The following is a 22,796-nucleotide window of genomic DNA, read 5'->3' on the forward strand; positions in this document are numbered from 1 at the left end:
GAGAAAAAGATTGCATAAACCGAAATGCATATGAAACGATATTTCGGATCGCAGACTTCGACAATTCCTAGAGACCAGAAGAAGGAAGGGACCACCTCATCAATGGGAACGTTAGAAGAAAGGCGAACTAATGGGGTAGAACGGCTGTAAAATAGAAAAGTACAAGCGCGTTACGATTCATTTACAACTGTAAACACTATACTCACTGAGTCGCCACCTAACGCAGATGATACAGGATCCTTCAGACGTAAGCGCTGTGAAGAGCGCACTGATCGAGCGGGTGATGCAATTCCTAGCCGTTGTGCAGATTCATTTATGAGCATGACTTCCTATAGTGCGCATTGTATCCACTTGAAAAATCTTCCTCGTGGCAAGGCAATTTGATTACCTGATTGGCTTGTAGATCAGTGCTGGGAGGATTTCCTCTGGGAGTGACTCTGCGAAATCCTTTTTTCTGCGTCTTGTGAGGAACTACTTCATCAGGTAGTGAAATAAGTGATAGCGAGGAATCACATGGCATCAAAGCTGCATCATTCTGGATTCTGAAGATTGAAAAGGTTAGCACACTCAACTGAAAGACAATTTCCACGTTGACACACCTTTGCCTGGTATCTTCTAGCATTTCAATCAACTCATCAAGCATTATAGGCTCCACTTCCTTCCATTGCTCATATTTCATGTTGAAAAGAGCACTAAATGAGAAAGTTAAAAATGAGGACTTCAAAACAACGGATATTAGTGCGGTGCTTTACGTGTAAGCTTTCGAGAAGTTATTCTCTTGTTGTTCACCGGTAGCTCGAGCTTCTGAAACTACGGGAACGGAACTCGATTCGTCACTAGTTGTAGATGCGAACGATAGCTGAAGACATACTAAGAAGGAATGCACATTATCATTATTACATTATCCAAAGGTTGAAAAACCTTCATCAGCACTGAAATTTTGCAACCATATTTTACCACAGAAAAGAAACTTCGGTATTCTGACGAGGTATCAAAGAGTGTTAAAGCATAAATGACGAACAAAGGAAAAAGTTTAGCATGAAGATTAACCAGCTATTATATGTAGATAGATAATTAATACGTTTTACACAAATCACACACATACAGGTGACAAAGTTCCTAACACTAGGCAGGATTCCCTGCAGCTTCGGCAATGAGTTTTCAAATGTTTTTGTGATCAGTGATCTACAGCGTAGTTTCTTCGACTCAGATACATGATGATATGATGACTCAGGAAAGGCGGTTTTATTTCGAACTGTTTTGATCTTGAACCAAAGCGATACGATCACTACTTGTTACAGAGATAGTTCTAGACTTTACTCCCACAATGCAAGAGCAGTCTCATTACCCGTGACCTATGCCCTTTTAGCAGCCGTATTCAACATCAAATCCTTCGTGGGTGCAGGGGGCCTGAAGCAAAAGAAGCGATGTAAGACAGCTGAATTAGGCTACACTCATCTGAGAAGGTCCCGTCAAGAAACTGGAAAAAGAGCAAAGAAGCGCAGCCTTCATTGTACATCTAGGTTCATCTTGTCGACCCTTATGAATTCCTATGACCTCGTCTACCCATCCTTCGTTTCTATCTGTTGCATTAAGAATATATGAAGCATAAAATGCATGACGTTGTTCCTTTGGGGTGCGCCAACACATAAGACTTTAAATTCGTTCGAGAATCATGAACGCGAGTGGAGCCTACACAGTGATTAGCAAGGACTTTGTATCTTGAAGAATAGACGGCTGATGAGACCAGAAAGTGTACATAGAGGCTCGTTCTAACGCACCTCGTAGGAACCAAAGCGGTTCCCAGGCCGTTTTTTTAGGAATAGATGAGCGGACCCTCCCCGGATCCTGTAGTCTTACAAGTCCATCCCTAACTTTCCCGCAGATTCCCTCATCACTTCAAATTCATAGTGTGCCGTGTTTAAATCACGTAAACAGTGGAAGTATGAGTTTTTGCAAACATCAGCAGAGTAGCGACAAATGTGATAAGCTAATGTAGTTCTAACATTGTCTAATTAAAGAATCTCACAATGCACACTACAATACGAGCTCACAATGCACATTGGCCACTACAATACGAGCACTGCACAAAGTAGACCAAATGGACGCACCTGGAACCGAGTCGAATGTGGATCTGTAACGGGACCGCTCCGCTTACGCAAACTCCCTCTACGATTCGTGGCTGGGGATGCTGAAAGTAAGTAATAATTCAGGGTGTAATGAATCAGAACAAAAAGCAAAAATTACCAGCCGAACCGCTTATCGGCGTTACAGGAGGTGATGGTTTCCGGAATATAGGTCTCTGAAAAAGAAGGAGGCTCAATAAAAACATATAGTGAGAAGCACAATTAGATAATAAAACGGTAACCTTGTTTTTGCTTTTTAAAATAGACTGTGGAACCGGAATGGACTGGTCTGTACGTGGTTGACACGGGATCGACTCGTGTTGTAAATCCGCTCTTAGCATCTGAATAATATTCTCAAATGGAGTGAACAAGGTAAATGAATTAAAACATCTTTTCTGGATGGAAAGTCTACCTCATCGCTTCCTGATTCTCTCTGTTCAGTAATTGTTGCTTCCACGCGAAAACGGACTGATCTTGAACCACGAGCGGAAAGTTGCTCTGACTGAGGCTGGAATACAATTCGTTGCAAAACTGGAAGCATTCCATTTGATGACCCCGTAAATCAACCGATTTTAGTCTTGTTTGCTTGACTGACTTCGTTACATCTACTATGTTCCGAAGTATCCTGAAATGCTGAAAACAGCATTCTTCCGACGTCAGAGTATTGACCATAATAGGTTACAACTCTAGGATTCTGTGCTCATCCGTCACAGTTATGAAGATGAAACTCAAAGAATACTGTTGGAATGCTTGATTTGGTAACATCTTCTAGATATGGGTGAATGAAGCAGTATCAACAAGTTGTCAGCTGTAGGAAAATTTATTCCACTTAGAAAAATAAAAGCGAGGATCCGAGACAACGAAAGTTGAAGTTTGTGATGGCACACCGTCGCAGCAGTAAATGATTATGTTTTTAAAAAAAAAAAATACAGCAGTTCTTAGACGTTTCGTTTAGTGGAGATGTTAAAAGGGATCACTTAAAAGCGAACAAGCTATGAGGTCATTTAATCCAAACTCAGATTTAAGTTGGAAAGGAAACATAAGTAACACTTCAACAAGTACTGAGAAAACAAATGACTTACATCAAAATCAAAAGAACATGAAGCAGTTTTTTTCGGTGTAGTTCCAGTATTGAGACGGCCTGCCACGAAATCACGAACCTATCACTTATGATATAAAATGCAACTCAACGACAACACAGAAAGTGTAGGTTAAAAGAATAAGAAATGAATTACCTTCTGTTTGTCAGTAATACTCACGTTTGTGTCGAAAACATTGATCCCAAGAGGAAGGAGGCTAGGTCTTGGACCTAGTAGTCTTCCCTAAGCAAAAATGACATTAGAAACAGTCAGAACTTTAATAATTTGCATAGACTGTGGGAAAAGCTTTGAAAAACTTAATATTCGAAGTTCTTCCTGACCCCGGCTATAGAACTTGCTCGACGAGTATTAGGAACACGAATCCGATTATTGCGAATCATGTCCATCGAGGATGCCATTGGTTTGAATACAAAAGCTCTCGAGGGGCTTGACGTATTCTCGGTGCTGAAATATTAAATCCGTGGTCGGGTTAACTTAGTATTTGGTATGTTTTTCATTATTTCTTGAAAGGGGAATGGAGGTTATGAATGATTTATTGGCAGAAAAAATCACACTTACGTGCGCCGAAGATAAAACAGAATCTCCCTTCCATTTTAAACAGCAATTTCAGTGGTCCAATTAATTATTACACATTTACTGGAAAGTCTTATTCGAAAAAATTAACGAATTAAGAATGCGAAAGGAGCAAAATCTATCCATATGCCCTGAAGAAAACCTCCAAAGTCAAAATCATCTTACAAGCATCTGACTTACTAAATTAGATTGAAATTCAACAAATTCAATGTCTTCGTTATCTTATGTAATATGTTCATACTTTATAGGACGCCAACGCTGTTAATCATAAGTCAAATTTAGACCACATCCACACATACGCTTAGTTCACCGAAGAAAAACATTTGAAGAGAGGTCATCATGATTATATCTTTTTTGTTCCAAAAACATCCACGCGTGGTGGTAAGAGATTCCGTTGCGATTGCACAGTCGGTGGTTCGACGCTATCCTATGCAACTAATATTTTTATGCCCGGAATTGACAAATTGGTGTGAGACTTGTTTGACATTTAAAAAAAACATTGACTCGGAAAATACTACAGTGGTCATTTGGCTGACCCTTGAAGTCATGGTAGGGTTGGTACTTTGATAAACCTATCAAGCTTTTTCGCACTTGAATTGCTTTGATACACAAAAAAAACCGTCCAGTTGAACATGCGCTTTTTGATTGGAGTTCATTTAGAGGAAATGATCACTCCACCATGGCACAAGACTTGTTCTGCCAGGAACAATAAAATAGACATTCCAGTTATCTGCGATGACACACCTGAGTGGCTCATTTTCCTTATCGTTATTGCCAATTGTTTCAGGATGTTTCTTAGCTCCAGGTTTTGAGCTCACATCTGGATGCTTCAGAGATCTTTCCTTTGATAATTTGCTGCAAATCGAGTTGTAGACCCAGACGTCGACTTAAAATCACCACGAGGTAGGTTCGAACCTATACATTTCCCGCGCAGCTTTCATTCTTGCGATCCTTTCGCTCTCCTTCACGTTTGATTTAGACTTGAATAAAACGTTGCCTCCAGAGCGTTTTGACAAAGAAGATCTGAGAAGCGAATCATCGCACAGAAAAGCAGGAAAGACCAAGTAGCAACACAAAGAATACAACCAACTTCTCTTCTTTTTTCGAAGAGTTCGCAACCATTTTCCTTCCAAAATTTTGCAACAATTTTATGGCAGCTAAGGAGTCCCAGTGAGTCAACAAATTCTGAATACACGGTAGAACAATGGAAAAGGACACCACATATGTAACAAAAGAACTTTAAATAGTAAGAGAGGTGACGAGAAATTTTGAAAATCTTCAGTCACTCGAGCGCTAACTAACCACAGAGCGCGCCAGCGGGTACGTAGGCCATATCGGCGTTGAGAGGAACAGTTTGGTGGGATAGGAAGTTTCGCTAAAAGGGTAAAGGACGGAATGTACGGTGTTGATCAATTCCTATGAGGATGCGTCTAAGCGTTCGACTTCAATTCAGAACCGCTTGATGTTTTATAGACGCGCGTGCCGCCTAGCAATGACTTTCGGGTGCGAGCCAATGTGTCGATTCAGTATTTGTATCCTCAAGACAATGGATGGGTGTAGCGCAGTCGATAAGAAGTTCCACTGCACGCACAATCGATCGAAGGTTTGATCCCCCCCTCAGTGATCACCAAGTCTTTCATCCAGCCGGGTCGATAAATTGGTACCAGACTTGTCTGGGAGGATAAAAACACTGGCTTGACACCATCGACTAGCCCTGCAAGTCATTGTAAGGCTAATTACACATTCGTAAATCTCAAACGATTCTAGATTGAAATGAACGTGGGGGCGGATTTATCAATGCCAGACACTTTACATGCTTTTATGCCCCAGACAAAAATGTATTCATCAACCACGGAGGAATTTTAATCTTAGCTGTGACTGAGGAGGTTTGTCGATGTGCAATCACTGTCCAAACCTCTTACCGACTGCATAACACCCGCCCTATACGTTAACCCGGCTCATGATTTCAAACTGATTGCTACATTATTAGTTCCGTTCTACTAATCGCTCCCAATATATGTATTACAAAAGTAAAAGAACGAAATAACTCTTCATAAAAGCAGCGAATAGGCTCGCCAATGTCATCCGACTAGTGCCTCGATTCCTAGTCTACGGTATGCCCTCGCATAGTTTCTTGTTCGGAAGCACTATTGCTTTTTTCCTTTGGTAAGCACTGCATTGTAGCTCAATAGTTTCGAAATTTATGTGTCCATCCCTCACATACTCCTGTTCTTGTGATGGAAACCCCTAACATAAAATTCTTGGGACAATTCTATGTCTTTCTCTCAAGATCCATCTACTCTTTTTCCGTCAATGAAACGAACATTACACGGTCCTTACCAGACTTTTTCACTTGAATCCTCAAAGGAAGCCAATCATTCTTGGAATATTAGACATTTCGTAATAAGACACATTAAACCATTCTATTCTTAATTTTAAACAAACATCCGGTTATTTTCATGAGTAATTATTAGCTGTCTCTGGTGTGAAGTAGAAAACCTTCCTTGCGTATGAAAGGCATTGCAATCTCCATAGTTAAAAGACTTAGAAAATTAAATTAACAACAAATAATGAACACAGCTAATAAGCATCCAAAGCACTATTCATTACATTTACTCGCAGTTTGCAACAGGTAAGTCAAAAACTCAACAGTCTACTTATCTAAAACGAAAGGTATACCACCGTACAGAGATCAATGCTTTGTCATATCTAATGAACAATGCGAACTGGGTTGAAAAGAAACGGCTATCAATATCTGCCGTGTATATCGAACGAGCACTACTACTTTCCAGTAGACCCGAAACCACCAGCGCCTCTCTTAGTGTCAGTGAGCGACTCACACTCAGTGAAGGTGCAGTGGCCGATGCGCTCACAGATGATTTGAGCGATTCGATCACCTTTTTTAACCTACAATGAAAAATACATTATAAAGAAGTAGTAGAAAAGAGAAGCTGATTACCTGGAAATCAGTCGATCCAAAATTGAACAACAGCACCTTCAGTTCACCCCGATAGTCACTGTCGACAACTCCGGCGCCAACATCGATGAAATTCTTTGATGCAAGACCAGAACGAGGTGCAACTCGACCGTAGTATCCGAATGGAAGTTCAAGTTGAAGTCCGGTCGAGACACACAACTTACCTAAAACAATAGGACTGAAAACGCGAGAAGCTCCTAAAGGTTGCCCTGTTCTCATATCATCGAACCACGCAAACTCCGAAGTTGTTCAGGTGGTATCTTATCCCATCGGAAAGAAAAATGAAAGCAAACCAGCAGATAAAACTCTGGAGAAGGCGCTCACCATGAGCGGGAACTACGCAATCTTCCGCACTGTGTAAATCAGCGCCAGCAGCAGCAGCAGAGCCGTACACTGGAGTCTGTGCGTCAGGGTTCAGCTTCACAAAACGAACTGTGAGACGCTGAAAGCTACTCAATTTAAGGATGAATCACCAAGGAACAAAAACTTCCAACCTCTTCTTGATCATCCATTTTGGGCTTCTTGCATTCTACAGTGTCACCACTAGCATCAACATTTTCATTATGAATAGACAACGTTGCCATTCTCGAAGAGAAGCGGAAAAGAGCACACTCTATTCGTTTGAAAGGAAGCATAGAATCGGAAGAGCAGTTCAGAATACAAGTCAGCAATTCTAGGGTTATGTTGCAGAAGAGGTGGAAGGAAGTATTTCAAAGAAACTACTTCACAACATGCTGCTTTCCATGTTGGACAAAAAACTCGAATAAATAAGAAGAACCACACCGACGAACAAGAAGCCAAATCCACTTGCGTGAGCAATGAGAGAAACAAGAATTCATTTCGCGCCTGTTTTAAATTACGCGCGCCAGTCGAATCGGATACGTGGCCATGGAGCATTTAATCTTGGAAATCGTTCAGTGCTGGCTGTGGGTGCGTGTGACACAGGAGACATCTGACTAAAAGTAGGAATGTTATGAAATTGACGTGGTACGGAAACACCAGGGAGTTAGGGTTGTAGAATAAGGAGACGGACAGGTTCCCGCTCCCATAGTCGTCCTAAAAAACGGCCTGGGAATCTCTTCAATTCCTCCGAGGTACGTTAGAACGCGCACCCTTGAACACGCACCAATCTCCTCAGCATCATGCTCATTGGTTTTACTTGAACCGGTGAGGGGACCTCATAATCTTCGAACGATCGCTCGTGGACGCGGCGCGCGCACAAATGGTTCGTGTTGCCACTGAATTAGTAGGAATGAACGCCGTATTCCACGCAGTTCTTTACGCCGATTCTAAGAGAATAAGCGGAGCCACACTCGTTCCCGTTATCTACGAACCGAGTTCTACGGTTTCCCTCGGTTTCCGCACCGCGTCATTTACTGATAGGCCGCCTTTGAGCAGATCTTCTGAATGATAGAAGTCCGACACTTTCCTTCAAGCATATTGTCTTTTTCGGCTTTAAGGTGCAAAGTGCATGCGTAACACCTACTCCTACGCGAATCACATTTTTGTTCACTCATTCTATGGCTGGACGTTAGCGACGCAACTTGAGAAAAAGCTTGAGAAAAACTCGGATGGAGTCAAGAGGATAGGTTCTTAGGCATGACACACTTCACAAAATTTGTTGGATTTATTTATTTATTTATTGGAAACACCTGCAGGTGTGCCAAAAAACAAAAAAAAAACAAGATAAAACAGAGCTCACTGGAGTTTCGCCTGAATTTTAGACAAGACTGGCCCTTCAAAGCACGAGGAGTGGTAGGTTTGCAGGTTATTGTCCTGCTACAGAAGGTGAGAAATCCTCACGCGAGATCTTACAGTATAATACGTATGAATAGCTTCAGAATATGCTAAATCATCGATGTGGCACATTCCGAAGCTATTCATACTTGCTCGAAGTGAAACTTTGTCTTTTAGGAGTGTGTAATTTGCACGAGCTGCGGACGATCGTGAAATTGTGCTCTTCACACAAGACCTACACTCACTATCTTTAACAAATAGCTCTTCAAATGTAGTGCTGAGCAATCCAAGTGCGTTTTTAACATTGTCGTGAACAACGTGTCTCAGAACTGTGTAAACTCCTATCGTTTTGCGAAAATAGAGTGGCCATTATGTGATGAATTCACTTAGGAAAAAAACTTCGTCTCTGTAAAATCCCGTCTTTGATACAGACGTGATTCATTCATTGCGGCAATGGGTTATGATAAAATTACTTTTAGAGCTCTAATAAGCCACTGTATTAAAAGAAGATTCAGTTCTCGACTATCTGAAAGAGTTTTACATTTTCACATGTATATTCTTCAATTGTTCTAAGCAAAAGTGTAGTTATGAAACCTTAGACAAACTGTGGTCTTCGAATTAACCAGATTAATTCCAAAAATGAATAACAGGTTCTTTAGTTTGAAAAATTTACTGTAGGTTATATGACTGCTTTCAAAATGAGCCTGAAAATAGTTGTTGCAATTGTTTCATTCAAATCTCATCCGGAAATTTCTTGAAACGAACCCCTTTGCTGTTTCGGAGAACTTGAAGCCATCTCTCTCATTCTCAGACTAGACTCGATCGGGTGGACTGCGTAGAACTTTTTTCGAATTTACCTATAATTTTAGTTCAGGCATTGAGTAAAAACTAACTTATAGAGCCAGAGAATGAGAGCATTAAAAGTGTCGTACAGGTAGTTGAGGAGCAGCTCTTCGAGTTCTAAATAGGTAGTGAACGAGTGAAACGTTCGCCGTCGTGTACGTATGTTCACTGAGACTCGGTCATTGTTTGCCTACCACACGCACACCTTTTTAGTTCTGAAAGGGTCCCGCTTACAATTCCCTGTCGATGTCGCATTCCTCAATTGTCGGTTCCCCTAAGCAGTTCCCTATCCGCATTTCTGGATGTATTTCATTATTTTATTCCTGGTGCTCGTCAACCCTGGCACCCAACAAATGACCTTGTGCGAATACATGCAACTTCTTGGCAGAGCTGGTCCAGGATGCACAGAAACTAGCGGTTGGTAGAGGATTTCATGTTTTCATAAATATTTTTCATTCTTACTTTCTCATAAATTTCCAACTTCTCATATTTTTTTTATTTAAATTATTTTGGTTTTTAAAAATTTTCCCCTAATGATTTCTCATAAATATTCTCCACATTTAAAACTTTCATTTATATTATGTATTCGTATTATTTCTTCATTATGTTATTTCTTATATATTCTGAGCCTCATGATTCTAGATTGTACACCTCTGAGATTTCCTGAACACATCAAACAATCCAATTTATCCATCTTTTCCTGTATTCCTTGTCCGCTGTTTATCTACTGCTCGATTGACTATTGAATTTGTATTTTGAGTTAATGGAGGAGTAATTAAGAGAGGATTTTTGAGAAGAATTTTCCTCCCTCAAATTTTGCTCTTTGAAAATAAACTCTGGAGTTTTGGTTGGGTTAATTCTAATAAGTAGGAGAATGAAGCAAATTTTGCAAGTAAGTAAACGGATAAATTTTTCTGGAATTTTTTAAAATGGAATGTGCTTGCTTTACGATGAGTTCGGAGTTTGGTGAAAATTTTGTTAGTAAATATGAAAACTGTGCAAAAACATAAGAAAGATAGCAGTGACAACAAAGTAGAAATTATTTACGTTTTTTTAAGGTACAGCTACCACGGAGGAGAGCAGACTGGCGAAAATGATTGCGATTATTGAAGAAAAAGAGGCGACTAAAATGGTAGCACCAAGAAACAAATGGATTCTGTGCGGTTCACAAAAGTATAGGGTATGTGAAGAATGACATATGGCGGCGTTGCTGGGCTCAGCAGAAGAAGTGATTATTTCAGGATTGTAGGACTGATAAAGAGTCCTGCGTGTCAGGTTATAGTTGCCGTTCGCCTACATCTGATGAGAGATGCTGTGTGAGTACAACAGCGAGAGTTAGGCTTTCAAGGTTGGTTTATATGCGAACAACTCCGCCTACGCCGCCAGCACACGAATCCCAACGAATATTCCTGAAAGAACTAGAAGAAGCTGCCCCACCTACCCAAGACATAGTGCTGGTAGCAGGTACCGTTTGCGACCTGAAGCAGACGTGTGGCGGACCGCCTTCGTCCTACTGAATGCAAAACGAAGCTGATCGTGGTCGTGTTCACATTCGTAAACTACAACCTTAACCATATCTATGAGATACTAACCGTCGGTCAGTTAAGTGAAAAGCCGGTACCATTTTTTATTCCGACGTGAATCGGATGCCCTGGTAGGTAACAAAGTCTAAAGTTTCTTACCAATGGTTGAAATATGAGAATTGCGACAGGTAGGTTGTGACGCTCACTTTCCGATGTTAAATACACATCCAAATGGGAAGCCGGAAGCTCACGAAGGTAAGTGTAAGATCCACCAGATGTCAAATGCCCAATACAATGGATAGAGGTCCATTGTGTTGTGATTATAAAGACTTTGCTTTTATTTTCCTTTTTTTTTGGTAGACAGAATGAGTTATAGGAATAAAGTCGAATTTGATATCAACAACTTGCAGAACTCCCAACAAATGTCCACCCACTGAGGAGATGGGATATACTTGCACATATGGAAGTGGAAGAACACCGACGAATTGGTGTAGCACTGATGACGACTGTTCAGGCTCACCGGTGCAGTTGTGCTGCGATACAGGTCCGATTTTCAAATCCCTAATTCATGACGAATCAAGGATTTGATGAAATATTTATATTTCTGTTTATTCCAGAATGTGGATTCAAAGTTTGCCTTTCTTCTCTGGAATACGTTATTGATACAGGTGCGATGTTTTATGCAAATGGATTTACCTGCAAAGAATGCGCCATTCTAGCACGTATATTGAGAAACATGTGTTCCAGATGAGAAAAAAAGAATTCTATTCCGGATTAATCGTTGTGCAGAGGTTGCAGGAATTCTGTGATAATGTTGCTATATTTTCGCATTAATTATTCTATTTTCTTGAGTTTCCTATCCATTTCCAGATTGAAGAAACTCTTGGATTGTTTCAAAAAAGTCCGAAAAATTATTACAATCAACCTATGCGTATCTAGTAAGGTACATGGGATCGTTCCTGAGTGTGGGATCACGCTGATCTTTAGGTATTCGACTCATCGAGAACTACCACTGTCCTCCAAAGTCTATCCTCGGAATAAGATGTCGAATGGGTAACCATCGTTCGACGAATTGGTGCAATTCTGACTACGAATGTCAGGTGCAGTTACCGCCTTTGATTTTATATCTAACTCTGTGTATTGCCCTGAATTAACGTAGGTAGGAAAAAGTAGGAGCACTATTCCTACTCAGCCAACTGAATAACTCTGCCTGGTGCTACTTTGTGTGCACCCAAGTCGTTAAGGAGGAGCTTAATGTACACATATTTCCGGTGAAAATTTATCGCTAGATTCCGGATACAAATTCCGAAGATGTCAGTGTAAACTGCACGGTTTTTCGAATCACACTGCCCGTTTCCGAGTGGATTCCAGTTGACTGCTGTATAAGCCGTATCTGTTCATCCATATCACTTAATGAAATTCGGTTAAATTTCGTTTATTTTCAGTTTTTTCCCACTTTCCTCATATTGGGATCGAGTAGTGGGTGTGTGTTGAACATGGCACAGCTTGTCTCCAACTCTGACCCTGTCCTTATTCACCACCACAATATTTTACATTGTGCCCACAATCACCAGTTCTTCCGTTGGCAAACATACACGGTGCGGCGGAGACTAATGAATATAAAGACATACACCGTGGATAACTCGGCCCTACTTTTGACCAGTCAACAGAGGAACGGACGCCGAAAACAAGAAGGATACGAAGGAGGACATTGCCATCAGACTTTCCGAAGTTCACCTCCTATTATTGGATTTCGATTTCTTTGAGGCTATTTACTGCTCGATTTTTATTTTATGCTCTATCTTTGCCTGCGCAAATTACGAACTCTGCTAATATTTACCAGAAATCCGCCAGCGAAGATTCATTGGCTTCAGAGGTCTCTGAAGCAAACTGCTCTCTTCTTTCCTTATCACAAATAGCATTCTATGAAGTCAACAGATGCGTAAGTTCTAATTTCAGCGAAGGTTCGTCGGTAAAGTATGCTATAATTCATAACGTTCTCTCCATGATCCAGTGATTGAAGGAGTAAAAATAAAATATCCATGTATATTTTGACGTGGTCATGGTATATTGGCTTGAAACACTGGGAATTTCAGGTTGGATCCACTTCGAAAGTGCAGCGTTCTTGTTGTCCAACACCTTGTGGATACAATGTATGTGTGAACAAAAACGGACATGAATTATTTTTTGGTTGAATAACAGATTTCTTCGCTGAAATAAATATTTTTGTTTGGAAATGATTTCCTGCTGGGATCGTTTGAACAATCCAGAAACAATCGACGGTATTTGCTCAAAGTATCGTTCGCACGCGCGTTCACAGAATCAGGACAGACTCTCTCTTCATGCGAAAGGTGATCCTGCTTGGCAACCAGAGATCGAACAGACAAATGGCCTCCATAGTGATTTTTGAGTTTGAAAATACTCTACTCTGTAGTGAATGAATAGGTGTGGACTGTCTGTCTAAGGAAGTGTTTGGGCACGTAAATCTGTACAGTTTTGCATTGCTTTTTTCTCGAAAAAAATTTTAAAGAAAGGAATCATAAAGAAATATACATGGCGTACCAAAAAAAAAATAAGCTCATCTACAAAAAGCACACAGTTTTGCTTTCTCAAAGGGGCTAATTCACGGCGATCGTTACAGTCCCTGGGAACCTAGGATTACAACGTTTTATTTACATCGACTTCGGTTTTATAGCATGAAAAGTTTTTTTTTTCTCGGAAGAAAACGCTTTTCCAGGCATGCTAAAAGGTAGTCTCATTTCAAATGTCAAGTGCTTGTCGATTACTGGTATCTAGATTTTTTGGTTTTTATTTACTTATTTCATACACCATAAGAAGTGCCGTTTACCGAAGAAGAAAAACTATGGCAGTATATCAAGTCAAAGTTCTATAGAGAAGATACATAACTGTGAACAATGAAGAAATGAATAATTCCACAGGAATTCTATGCCGAACAGCAAATAGACTTCGACCCATAAATTAATGATTTAGTGCTGTCAGTTGTGCCCAAAATGTCGTCAGTGACTGGATATTCCTTTCTGCAAAGAGACTTAATGATTTGTTGGAGATTTCCTGTTTATTCATCTAACCATTTTCTTGGATGTGTCGACCTGCAGGAAGGAGAAAATGTGTAGAAAGTGCCAGTTTAGCTGCCATGAATTATTACGAGCAGGTTTTCTTGATTTATAAGCAAAGTGCCTTTATTTCTTCCACTGATAGGCATTATTTGGGGGCAGTAGCGTGGTGTGAGCTTATGAGAAATTCTCTTACTTAGTTGTAAGTTGGAGGACAACTGCAGTGTGTGGTTGTAAATTACAGCAAGGATAACGTGCAAACCTATGACACCGAGGAGGTCATTTGCTTCATTTTGAAGTAAATGATGTTTGAAATGCGTAAACAAATCACAGGAGAAGCACAACCCCGGTTTTTTTTCATTTCGAGCACGAATAAATTTGTAAGGATTCGAAAAACAACATGACTTCGCTACCGGAAACGCTCAACTCGGTTGTGGTTGAGTGAAGGCCAGTTCGGCAATGTCTGGTTCGCACTTTTGATAGGCCACGATGCAAACACCACCAGCCACCGCGGCCAGGAGTCAGCATATCTCGTTTCCGCTCGCACAGTCCGGAATGACCACCGCTGAGCCACTACCCGAGCGCTCCGCCAGTAGTAAGCGCCGTCTCTGGGATCACCGCCAACAGCCAAACTTCTCCAGTTATTTCTTGCTCGATTTTTATTGCTGTTTTGTGTTTAGATATATTACGTCAGCGAGTACTGCGTTCTAGGAGTACCAGGAAGTATTGCAATTTCTCGCTAGATTAAGAAAAACGATGTTTTCGCTTTTTTGTCCACCAGCCAGTGATGTAACTGCCTTTAACCAATGAACTTCTGCCATCTGATCTTTATTTTCGGATGTAGAATGAAGATAGGTTCCGGTCAAAATAGTTTGAAATTTACATTCGTAGAATACTTTTCATTATCCCAAATAGAAAGGTCAGAGTAGTGGTCCAGAGATTAAGTAAATCGATTCGGTAGATATTACATAATATCAAGAGGAAAATTCTGATGAATAAGTCGAAAACGAACAGATTTGATCGAGTGTTCTTCGATGTAGTTCAGGCGTATGCAGGATTGTACTAATCCCTAGAATTTCAGGGATAATGGCTACATATTCTTCAGGTGACCTCCAGAATCCAACCACTGGCCCTAAAAAATCATAGAGTCCAGCGTATTTTGCTTTTTTCATTAAAAAAAACTATAAGATAGCGCTGTCAAGAGCTCTTCAAACTAAGACAAGTTTTGGGTAGACAGGACTTTATGCCGTTTAGCAGATTTGCGTAAATATGGAGAAAAAAAAAGCGTCATTTCTTAGATATGCTTGAATTGGATTCTGTAAGATTTTCTAGGTATCTAACTGAAAGTTCTTTCACTTCTGATCTATATAACTTAGACGAATTTCACCTAAAATCGTGCGCATTTAAAGCAATAAAACGTAAAAAACAAAGGATAATAAGATTTATTTTAAAAAAGACGATATATAATCGCCTAACAAAGTTATTAATGCAGTTGAATTGAAGCAGTAACTTGCCAATTGTGAGACATTATTAGATGTTCCTTCTGGTTCACAATAGGTATTCTGATGAGGTTTGCAACCTCATAAAGATCTCACGAAGAGCCCACGACCCCACCTCTAGTCAGGATGAAGCGAAGACGATGGGTTTTTTGTTTTATGATCTCATGAATCTCCGGATCTGGATACTGAGAAGAGTATCAAGTGCGAAATTAGAAATCTATTAGTTCCTTTGATTTGTCGTTAAAATATAACGGTGTCCTGGACGCTACGGTAGTTACCGGTGGGGTTTGCAAATCCTCTTTGCCGGAAATTTATCCCAATCTAGGAAATTGAACATTATTAAACCATTATTAACCATAGTTAAAGAGCGAAAAAGACTCAACGAAACCGTACATCTGGAAAAGTAAGAAATTGGTGTTTGAAGCATTGCAAAGAGAAAAAAAGAGATATTTGCACTAAGCTTCAGTTGACGTGCGCTGATGCTTTAGCATTAGATGTTTACATAGTTGACATAACAGGTTTTGAATCTAAAAAACATGCCGGAAATCTGAGAAGCTTTCGCTAGTATATTTATTCAATGAGTTCTTAGACAACAGGTGAAGAATTATGAAGAAAATAGTACAAATTTCGTTAGAAAACTACGAGAAAATCTTTTATTGGGAAGCAACGCAACGTAAAAATGCATTTTATCACGTTTGTGATAACTGTCCTAAGGTTTCCTGGATAGAATTTCCTTTTATTGTTGATGTACTTATGATAAAAAAGACGGAGTTTTAATATGGATGGGAAAACGTAGTAGGTTCTTAAAAAATGTGTGTTTCATAAATTGATCCATAAATTATTGATAAATGATTCCATAATTGCCCTGTTTGCTCCAGCTTTGAGCTAAGTAAGCTTAGCACTGCATTCAGTCATTTTTTTATTGCAGACGTTGACGAATCTTCGCTATGAAATTTAAATACACTGTGCAGTCCGGTCTAAATGACCAGAGGTCTGGCGAAAGTCCTTAAAAGCAGCACCAAGAAACTGACGATGTTGGGATCTCTAAAAAGGAAGATAGAGTTAGAACTAAATCACGAATATGAGTGTGATCATGTTCAGTTCTCACAATCGCCCTGAAAGACGTAGCAGAGGAGAAAGTAGCCTTTTTGTACGAATTTTCCGACGAGGCATCTTGTAACGCGCCGAACTTGCAAATGAGCGGACAATAATTGAAGAGGTTTTTTTCTGCAGCCTTTTTAAATAAAAAAAGATGGATAGGCTGGTGATGAAACCAGCGTGTGTACAAATTTGACGTCATAAGATGCTTCACGAGAAAATTCTTACAGGAAGGTCGTTTCCCACATCGTTTTTTTCCAGGACAATTTGGTAGAATTGTGCGTATTCGTAATTTACATCCTATCTTTTTCCATCTTTTTCTAAAGATATCTCAACACTGTGATGCATTCGGGGCGACGCAGTGGGGCCTTGCATTTTTCGTTGCTGTTTGAGTGGAGATAGGGATGAAAAAGTGTGAGATGCAAAAAAAAGGCCATGCTGCACTGCCCCGTCGCAGTCATGCAGTCTAACATATTCACGCTCTATAACACTTCATTCACTTTCGACTGTTCTTGTGAAATTAGATTAATTTTTTTCGAGTTGAATTTTACAGAAAAATAATTTTTTTTTAAATCAATTTTTTTCTTTTATTCAGTGACAGCAAAACGTAAAATTTGATTAAAAAAACAAATTTTCTGTAGAATTCGATTCGAAAAAAATTAATCTAATTTCACAATGAAGTATCGAAAGCGAAATAGAGATGAATAACTGAGATAAATTTTGAAGCAACATCACAACTAGGAGCGCTAGTAGTATTTACAATTAGAAATTCTAAATCGGGGCAATAAATTACGTATTTCACTCCGAAATTGAGGTGTACACGATAAATGAACCCTAAGGAAGCAAACTTTAAACATAAGCCTAACTCAGAGGCTATGTAAAGAGGACGCACGTGACGGAAATTAGTTTCATGTGCACTCCTTATTATCGCTGCGTTAATCAATAGTTATGGAAGATCATGGAACCGTTCAAATCAAATTTCATAGTATCAAGCTAAGGAGAAGTTTTTTTTTTGCATATGCGGAAAGTGCTACAAATTTAACCCGAAATTCTCTTTTAAAAACCTCATGTTTGATCGATTTAAAATTTCACTTCAACTCGCTTTCAAATTTAAACAATTTTTGCTTATTAAAGAGATAAAGAACTAAAGAACAAAGAATAAAGAGATTTATTTTTCAACACTAAATCTGCTCAGCAAAGCGAACGCTGGACGCTGCCCTACGCGACCTTTTCCTCTCCTTGACACATTCATTCTTTGCTCTATCCCAATCACGGAAACGCTTGACCACGACGACATTTGACCGCTACTGTTCTAGTGTACACTATAATTGCCTAAAAAGTCACCACACATTTTTCCATGCCCTTCAAAAGCAATTTATTAATGATATAAATACTAATGAGTAGCATTTTGTTCTCTTTAATGTAGTAATGTTTTGTCTTTTGTTATGTTCTTAAGAAATTTTTGTTCATCCAAGGATGCTCCCTGATCCTCGAAAGACTGAACAAAGTACTGATTCGCATCAAACCATTTAGATAGTGAAGTGGTTTCAAAGAGAGAGGAACAAGTGAGAATTTGAGAGTGCAAAGAAAGGCAATAGCAACAAATTCTCTCCAATCCAACTTTTTTTTGGCGGATGAGCAAGTTCGTGCCTGGTCCCCTCTAACTGAGGATAATCGCATTGGAACCAAATTCTTTTACATTTACAGAGATTTAGGCATGATTCGGTGAGACGGATTCGATCAAGTCATCCTTACCTTACCTTACCTCAAAGCAGCGTGAGTGAAAGACGTTGGTGGACTACTTACTGTCCACAAAGTTTGCTTACCTACTTTAGCAAGTCTTAGATCTAGTTTATCGCATGCTCTTCAATGCGTAACCTCCGATCTTTTCCCAAACGTTTTGTTCCTATTTCGGGCGAGAAGATCGTGTTTGTTTGTTGGATAACAATACGGGGAAGAGGCATCTCGGACTTTTTTTGTCATCGAATAGAAGATCACAACACTGATCGATGACCTGAATTCTTTTAGTGACAGAACAATCATTCTCTATTTTAGATACTTTCGTTTTGTTTTTACGTTTATAATTCATCTTTTTTCTGATTACCTCCTTCAAATTATTTGTATATTAGTGCTTAAAACTTTAATTAGAACTTATTTTGCCGCCTGGTAGCGTTTTTTGCGAGTCTCATAGTCTGGAGACGTTGTCATTGGCCCTCAACTGGCTGGTCACTCTGTTTGCATAGTTTCATTCTTTTCATGCGCAGACTTTTCCTCTCTCCGTGTCCAGTTCCGCTTTATTCATCGAATGTTTCCGATTCGTTATTCTTCCAGTAAATGGATCCTGAACGGTTCGAGAATAGCTTTCTTTCTTTTTAATCGTTCGTGTCTATGATCGAGGTCTGATCATGTTAAAGTCTTTTTTCGTGTTCTCACGATGTAAATGTTTACTAGTTTCGTAACAGCTTTGCGAAATATGAGGGCTGTTCGGAATCCGCTTCTGTTTTTTTTTCCATTAATTAAATTTTTTAAGAAATGCTCATATTAGTTCTGGCTTTCATTCCCATATGTTGGACGCAGAAGATGAGTTTATGTGAATATTTCAACAAATTAGGTAAATTCCAATAATAACTTATTTTGTCAAAGTTGTTTCCGGTATTTTCCATTTTATAGGAGTGGAAAGACGAGAATGTGGCACGACATCCACACTTCCTTATAGATCAACAGATCAGTATCGAACACAGTATGACCAACCGCAAACAAATTCGATAGTGTCTTCTCAATGTTTGTTGTCTTTACTGGCTACGCTTTTCTTTTTACTTTTTTTTACTTTGTTGCAGTGACGCTTTTTCAAAACTGTGACATAGAAATTACATATATTTTAGAATTTTTCCGAAAAAAAAGTAAAAAGAGCGTGCTAAGCATTCTTTCCTTGATCTACTTGTAGTAAAAGTACATAAATGTTGCACTAAGATGTTAATAATCCCCAATTCTAAGTCTCGGTCTAGTTTGACCTCTGCGGACCTTTTCATTCCTGTTGCAGAAAATTTGTTTGCACGCCAAAGCATAAAATACAGATCCAAGATTCTTATGTTTTCTTTTGTGATCAAAGTGCCTAAAAGTTTGCGATTTAAAGGATTTCCCGTGTTTCTAGGGGAGAAAAAGGTCCAAGAAGAAATGAGATGAGTGTTACTTTCCGTAATTACCTTGAAGTGAGGCAAAAAAGAAAAGAAAAATGTGGACGAAATTATGCTATCGAATGTTTATTAGATATATCAATTCAATCCAACGTTTGCAAGTAAATACAGTACTTTTTTTGATAGTTTCCCGCATGGCGCCAACTTTAACGGAGGTCGAAGAAATCGATTCCTAATGCACCCCCATATTGTTCGTCCATTGCAATCTTTCTAGGAATATTGTCTTTTGGAGTTTGGTAACTCTGGATTCTGAATTTTTGGATTATAGATTTTTGGATTTTTGGATTGCTGCTCGTTATTTTTCTTTTAAATCAAAAATTATCATTGTGACAAAGTTCTTTTTTAAATTCTAAGAACAGTTTCCGGGTAAGTTTCCCGTAATCTCGTCAATATATAGTAGTTCAGATCCGAGATTAATTTATTAGTATCCCAGCGATAATTAATAATTGTACTATTAATTGACCTTACATCATTATTTCACTCCTACATTAAGGATATGAAGTTGTTTTCGTGACGAATTGTTGTTTGAACAGAAAAGTTTTTATTTCGCATCCTATAATGGTTTTGATGTTTTCTTTTCCTTTTTTTAGGGTTTTATATGAGAAAAAGTGAAGATGTAAGGAATGAATGTTTGTTTACTATTTTCTTACCATTCATTAATGTTTAATTTTTCAGTGTTCGGTGCATTACCCCTATGTATAAGTTATTTTCATTCGTGTATGTCCTCAACATCATGTGAATCGGGCACCATATGCACCAACGGTGTCAACGCAGGTTCCTGTTGCACAAATCCATCACACAAAACGTTAGTTGTTTAGCCTATGATCCATAATATTTTTATTGTATCATTTTTTCTGGCCTCAGTTCTTTTGAACGATCACCATTTGAGAACAGCTATTTCAGGTGCCCTTCTCCAACCTCTTTAAATATTTACTGTCGAAAGATACGAGGCGTTAGTTGGTAAGTAGATTCTGGATCCCTTACGACATGCTTTGAACCACCGTAACCACGTCCATCTAACAGGTGCAACACTGATTTTGACTGTCACGGGACCTCCTCCATGCCATCCATTTGTTGCCCAACAGGATGTAATTACAACATGTGTATCCGGAGGGGTTTGCCTCCACCGGTACCACATATTCGAAGACATATTCCAGGTACGTAGTTAAGAAACTCAAATGTACATTCGCCGCCGAACTCATTCAACCGGGCAAACTCACAAAACCTCAAAATAATGCGTTTGCCTCGCTTGGAACCCGGAGAGATAGTAGCCTTCTCGCTTTCTTCGCGCGACAGCTCGGCTGAACATCGGCGACTATAGCTGAGAAGAAATTTCAAAAGAGCCGTAAAAGCTAATTTTTACGTTCCAAATTATTTAAGACACAGCGTACACATTTTTGTTTAGCATTCTCTGCATTGTCCGAACAAGATACGACCCATATTCCGTCGACGGATTGTCCTGACCCGTACACCCTAACCGCACGGTGCGTGGTTCGAATGCCGACAAGCTGGTGTTTGACCGATTCAGAATGCCCCTCTTTGAACATCAGTCATCCACGAAAGTGAGCAAATCCATTCTAATCGTACGGAGACAACGAATTTTTTCATGCACATCACTTTCAGATGTTGTGCAACATCATGCGGATACAATGTTTGCGCCATCAAATACAATGGGAAATGGATGGTTGCCTAATGCTCGAAGCGAAGAGATTTTATATTGCTTCATTTTTGTTACGAGTCAATAAGTTTATTTGTATATAGAGACGAAATCTGTTCTAAATATCTATGGATAATTTGTATGTGAATTAGTAAAGTTGTAATCTTTTGCTTTAAATGAGTTTCGCTTAATACGACATATTGAATTGTAGCTATTAAATAATTGTTCAGAAGTTTAAAATACGTTTTTATTGTCAAGTATAAACGTATTGTGTTAACTATCAAGATATGGATCTTGAATGAAGTTGCTCATTTTTTACTCTATGTGGAAGAAGAAGCTATGTGTATGGTTATAGCACCCAAAAAAAAAAGAAGAAAGAAAGAAAACTTTCCATAATGACATCGAAGTGATTCCCCCAGCCCATACTAAACTTCCATTTCACGTAAAATCATGGATTTAAGTATTTTCTGGTTAATTTTCCCTTTTTTCTCCGTTGTAGCCACACCGTCGAGGGTTTGAAACCGCACTAGCGCAAACCAAGCCTTTCATACGCTCGGTGTCGATAAATTGGTATCGTTCTAGATAAATCACTCAGAAACTCCAAGCAAGAAAACAGATTGGACAGTCTGACCGACTAGCGTAAGTGGTGGACCACTGCGTTCTTAGAGGATGTTACTTAGGAGGAATGATATCTAACAATGTGCAGTATCCTCAAGTTTTGGTGCCCGGATAGTGTTAAGGAACTGCCTGTGGGACAATCGTATAGCCCACAAAGTGTTGCGAGCAGCATAAAGTCATTCGCAATTGGTAAGCACTCATTTCTGTCATTCATGGATGGATTCCTGACGGAAATCCAAAATACTCTTGATGTCTTCCTTGTCTTTGTCAGATTTCCTAATGCAACGATGTTTAATGTTGTTTTTGACAGTTGATTTTTCATTGAATGAATAATTGAACCATGAGTTAGTTAGAGTTAGCTATCCGTTAGAAAAAGAATTCAATATCGTATTTATCGGATTCGTAGAGTCACAACGGATGCATCCAAGTAATGGAGATTTCTGTAAAAATGGCAGTTTTTCTGTGGCTACATAGCGAACCGATATGGGAAGAGAAATACCGGTAGAGATAGACAAAATCTAATAAGTACGAGGATGTTGGCACGAGAAGATTTGGCTTTAACGATATAGGACTTACGAGACAGTAGAACGGTAACCGGATATCAGATCAAATGAGGCGAGTATTCGAAAGAGGTGGCCTGTACGACATCGAAATAATTCCCTGAGTCTATCGTTTGGTTGGATTAAAAATAAAAGTTTCACTAAGCCTGAGCGTGCATCAAAAGTGATTTCACAGCGGTGTATTCGGAACAATGTGTCCAAAAAAAACACATACAAC

The 22,796-nt window shown here is 39.3% G+C and overlaps 2 protein-coding genes across 6 annotated transcripts; one reads left to right on the forward strand and one right to left on the reverse strand.

Moving 5' to 3' along the window:
- Positions 1-111: 111 nt before the first annotated feature.
- Positions 112-7,411, reverse strand: RB195_012579 (uncharacterized protein; the record flags this gene model as incomplete). Of its 3 annotated transcripts, XM_064202011.1 has the most annotated exons (20): positions 112-144; positions 207-329; positions 389-542; positions 600-692; positions 753-859; positions 2,112-2,191; positions 2,248-2,302; positions 2,369-2,467; positions 2,539-2,634; positions 3,209-3,286; positions 3,362-3,448; positions 3,547-3,670; positions 4,544-4,654; positions 4,715-4,822; positions 4,890-4,984; positions 5,102-5,174; positions 6,582-6,706; positions 6,759-6,940; positions 7,101-7,218; positions 7,271-7,360. In XM_064202011.1, the coding sequence occupies 20 exons, from the start codon at positions 7,358-7,360 to the stop codon at positions 112-114; spliced, it is 2,031 nt and encodes a 676-aa protein (XP_064057891.1). The 3 variants fall into 3 exon arrangements, with proteins under 3 accessions (XP_064057891.1, XP_064057892.1, XP_013303112.2); XM_064202010.1 differs by lacking the exons at positions 5,102-5,174; positions 6,582-6,706; positions 6,759-6,940; positions 7,101-7,218; positions 7,271-7,360 and having other exon boundaries at positions 2,257-2,302; positions 4,890-4,921; XM_013447658.2 differs by lacking the exons at positions 112-144; positions 207-329; positions 389-542; ... (11 more) ...; positions 4,890-4,984; positions 5,102-5,174 and having other exon boundaries at positions 6,581-6,706; positions 7,271-7,411.
- A 2,247-nt stretch (positions 7,412-9,658) lies between these two features.
- Positions 9,659-21,437, forward strand: RB195_012580 (uncharacterized protein; the record flags this gene model as incomplete). 3 transcript variants are annotated; one of them, XM_064202012.1, is made up of 12 exons in its annotated part: positions 9,659-9,773; positions 10,415-10,536; positions 10,598-10,704; positions 11,290-11,423; positions 11,497-11,547; positions 19,081-19,161; positions 19,221-19,331; positions 20,420-20,549; positions 20,648-20,704; positions 20,768-20,901; positions 21,150-21,306; positions 21,368-21,437. In XM_064202012.1, 12 exons carry the CDS (start codon positions 9,659-9,661, stop codon positions 21,435-21,437), a joined length of 1,269 nt encoding a protein of 422 aa, XP_064057893.1. The 3 variants fall into 3 exon arrangements, with proteins under 3 accessions (XP_064057893.1, XP_064057894.1, XP_064057895.1); XM_064202014.1 differs by lacking the exons at positions 9,659-9,773; positions 10,415-10,536; positions 10,598-10,704; positions 11,290-11,423; positions 11,497-11,547 and having other exon boundaries at positions 19,131-19,161; XM_064202013.1 differs by lacking the exons at positions 11,497-11,547; positions 19,081-19,161; positions 19,221-19,331; ... (3 more) ...; positions 21,150-21,306; positions 21,368-21,437 and having other exon boundaries at positions 11,290-11,467.
- Between the last annotated feature and the right edge of the window lie 1,359 nt (positions 21,438-22,796).

The sequence above is a fragment of the Necator americanus genome, chromosome V (genome assembly GCF_031761385.1).
Source record: "Necator americanus strain Aroian chromosome V, whole genome shotgun sequence".
Taxonomy (NCBI): domain Eukaryota; kingdom Metazoa; phylum Nematoda; class Chromadorea; order Rhabditida; family Ancylostomatidae; genus Necator; species Necator americanus.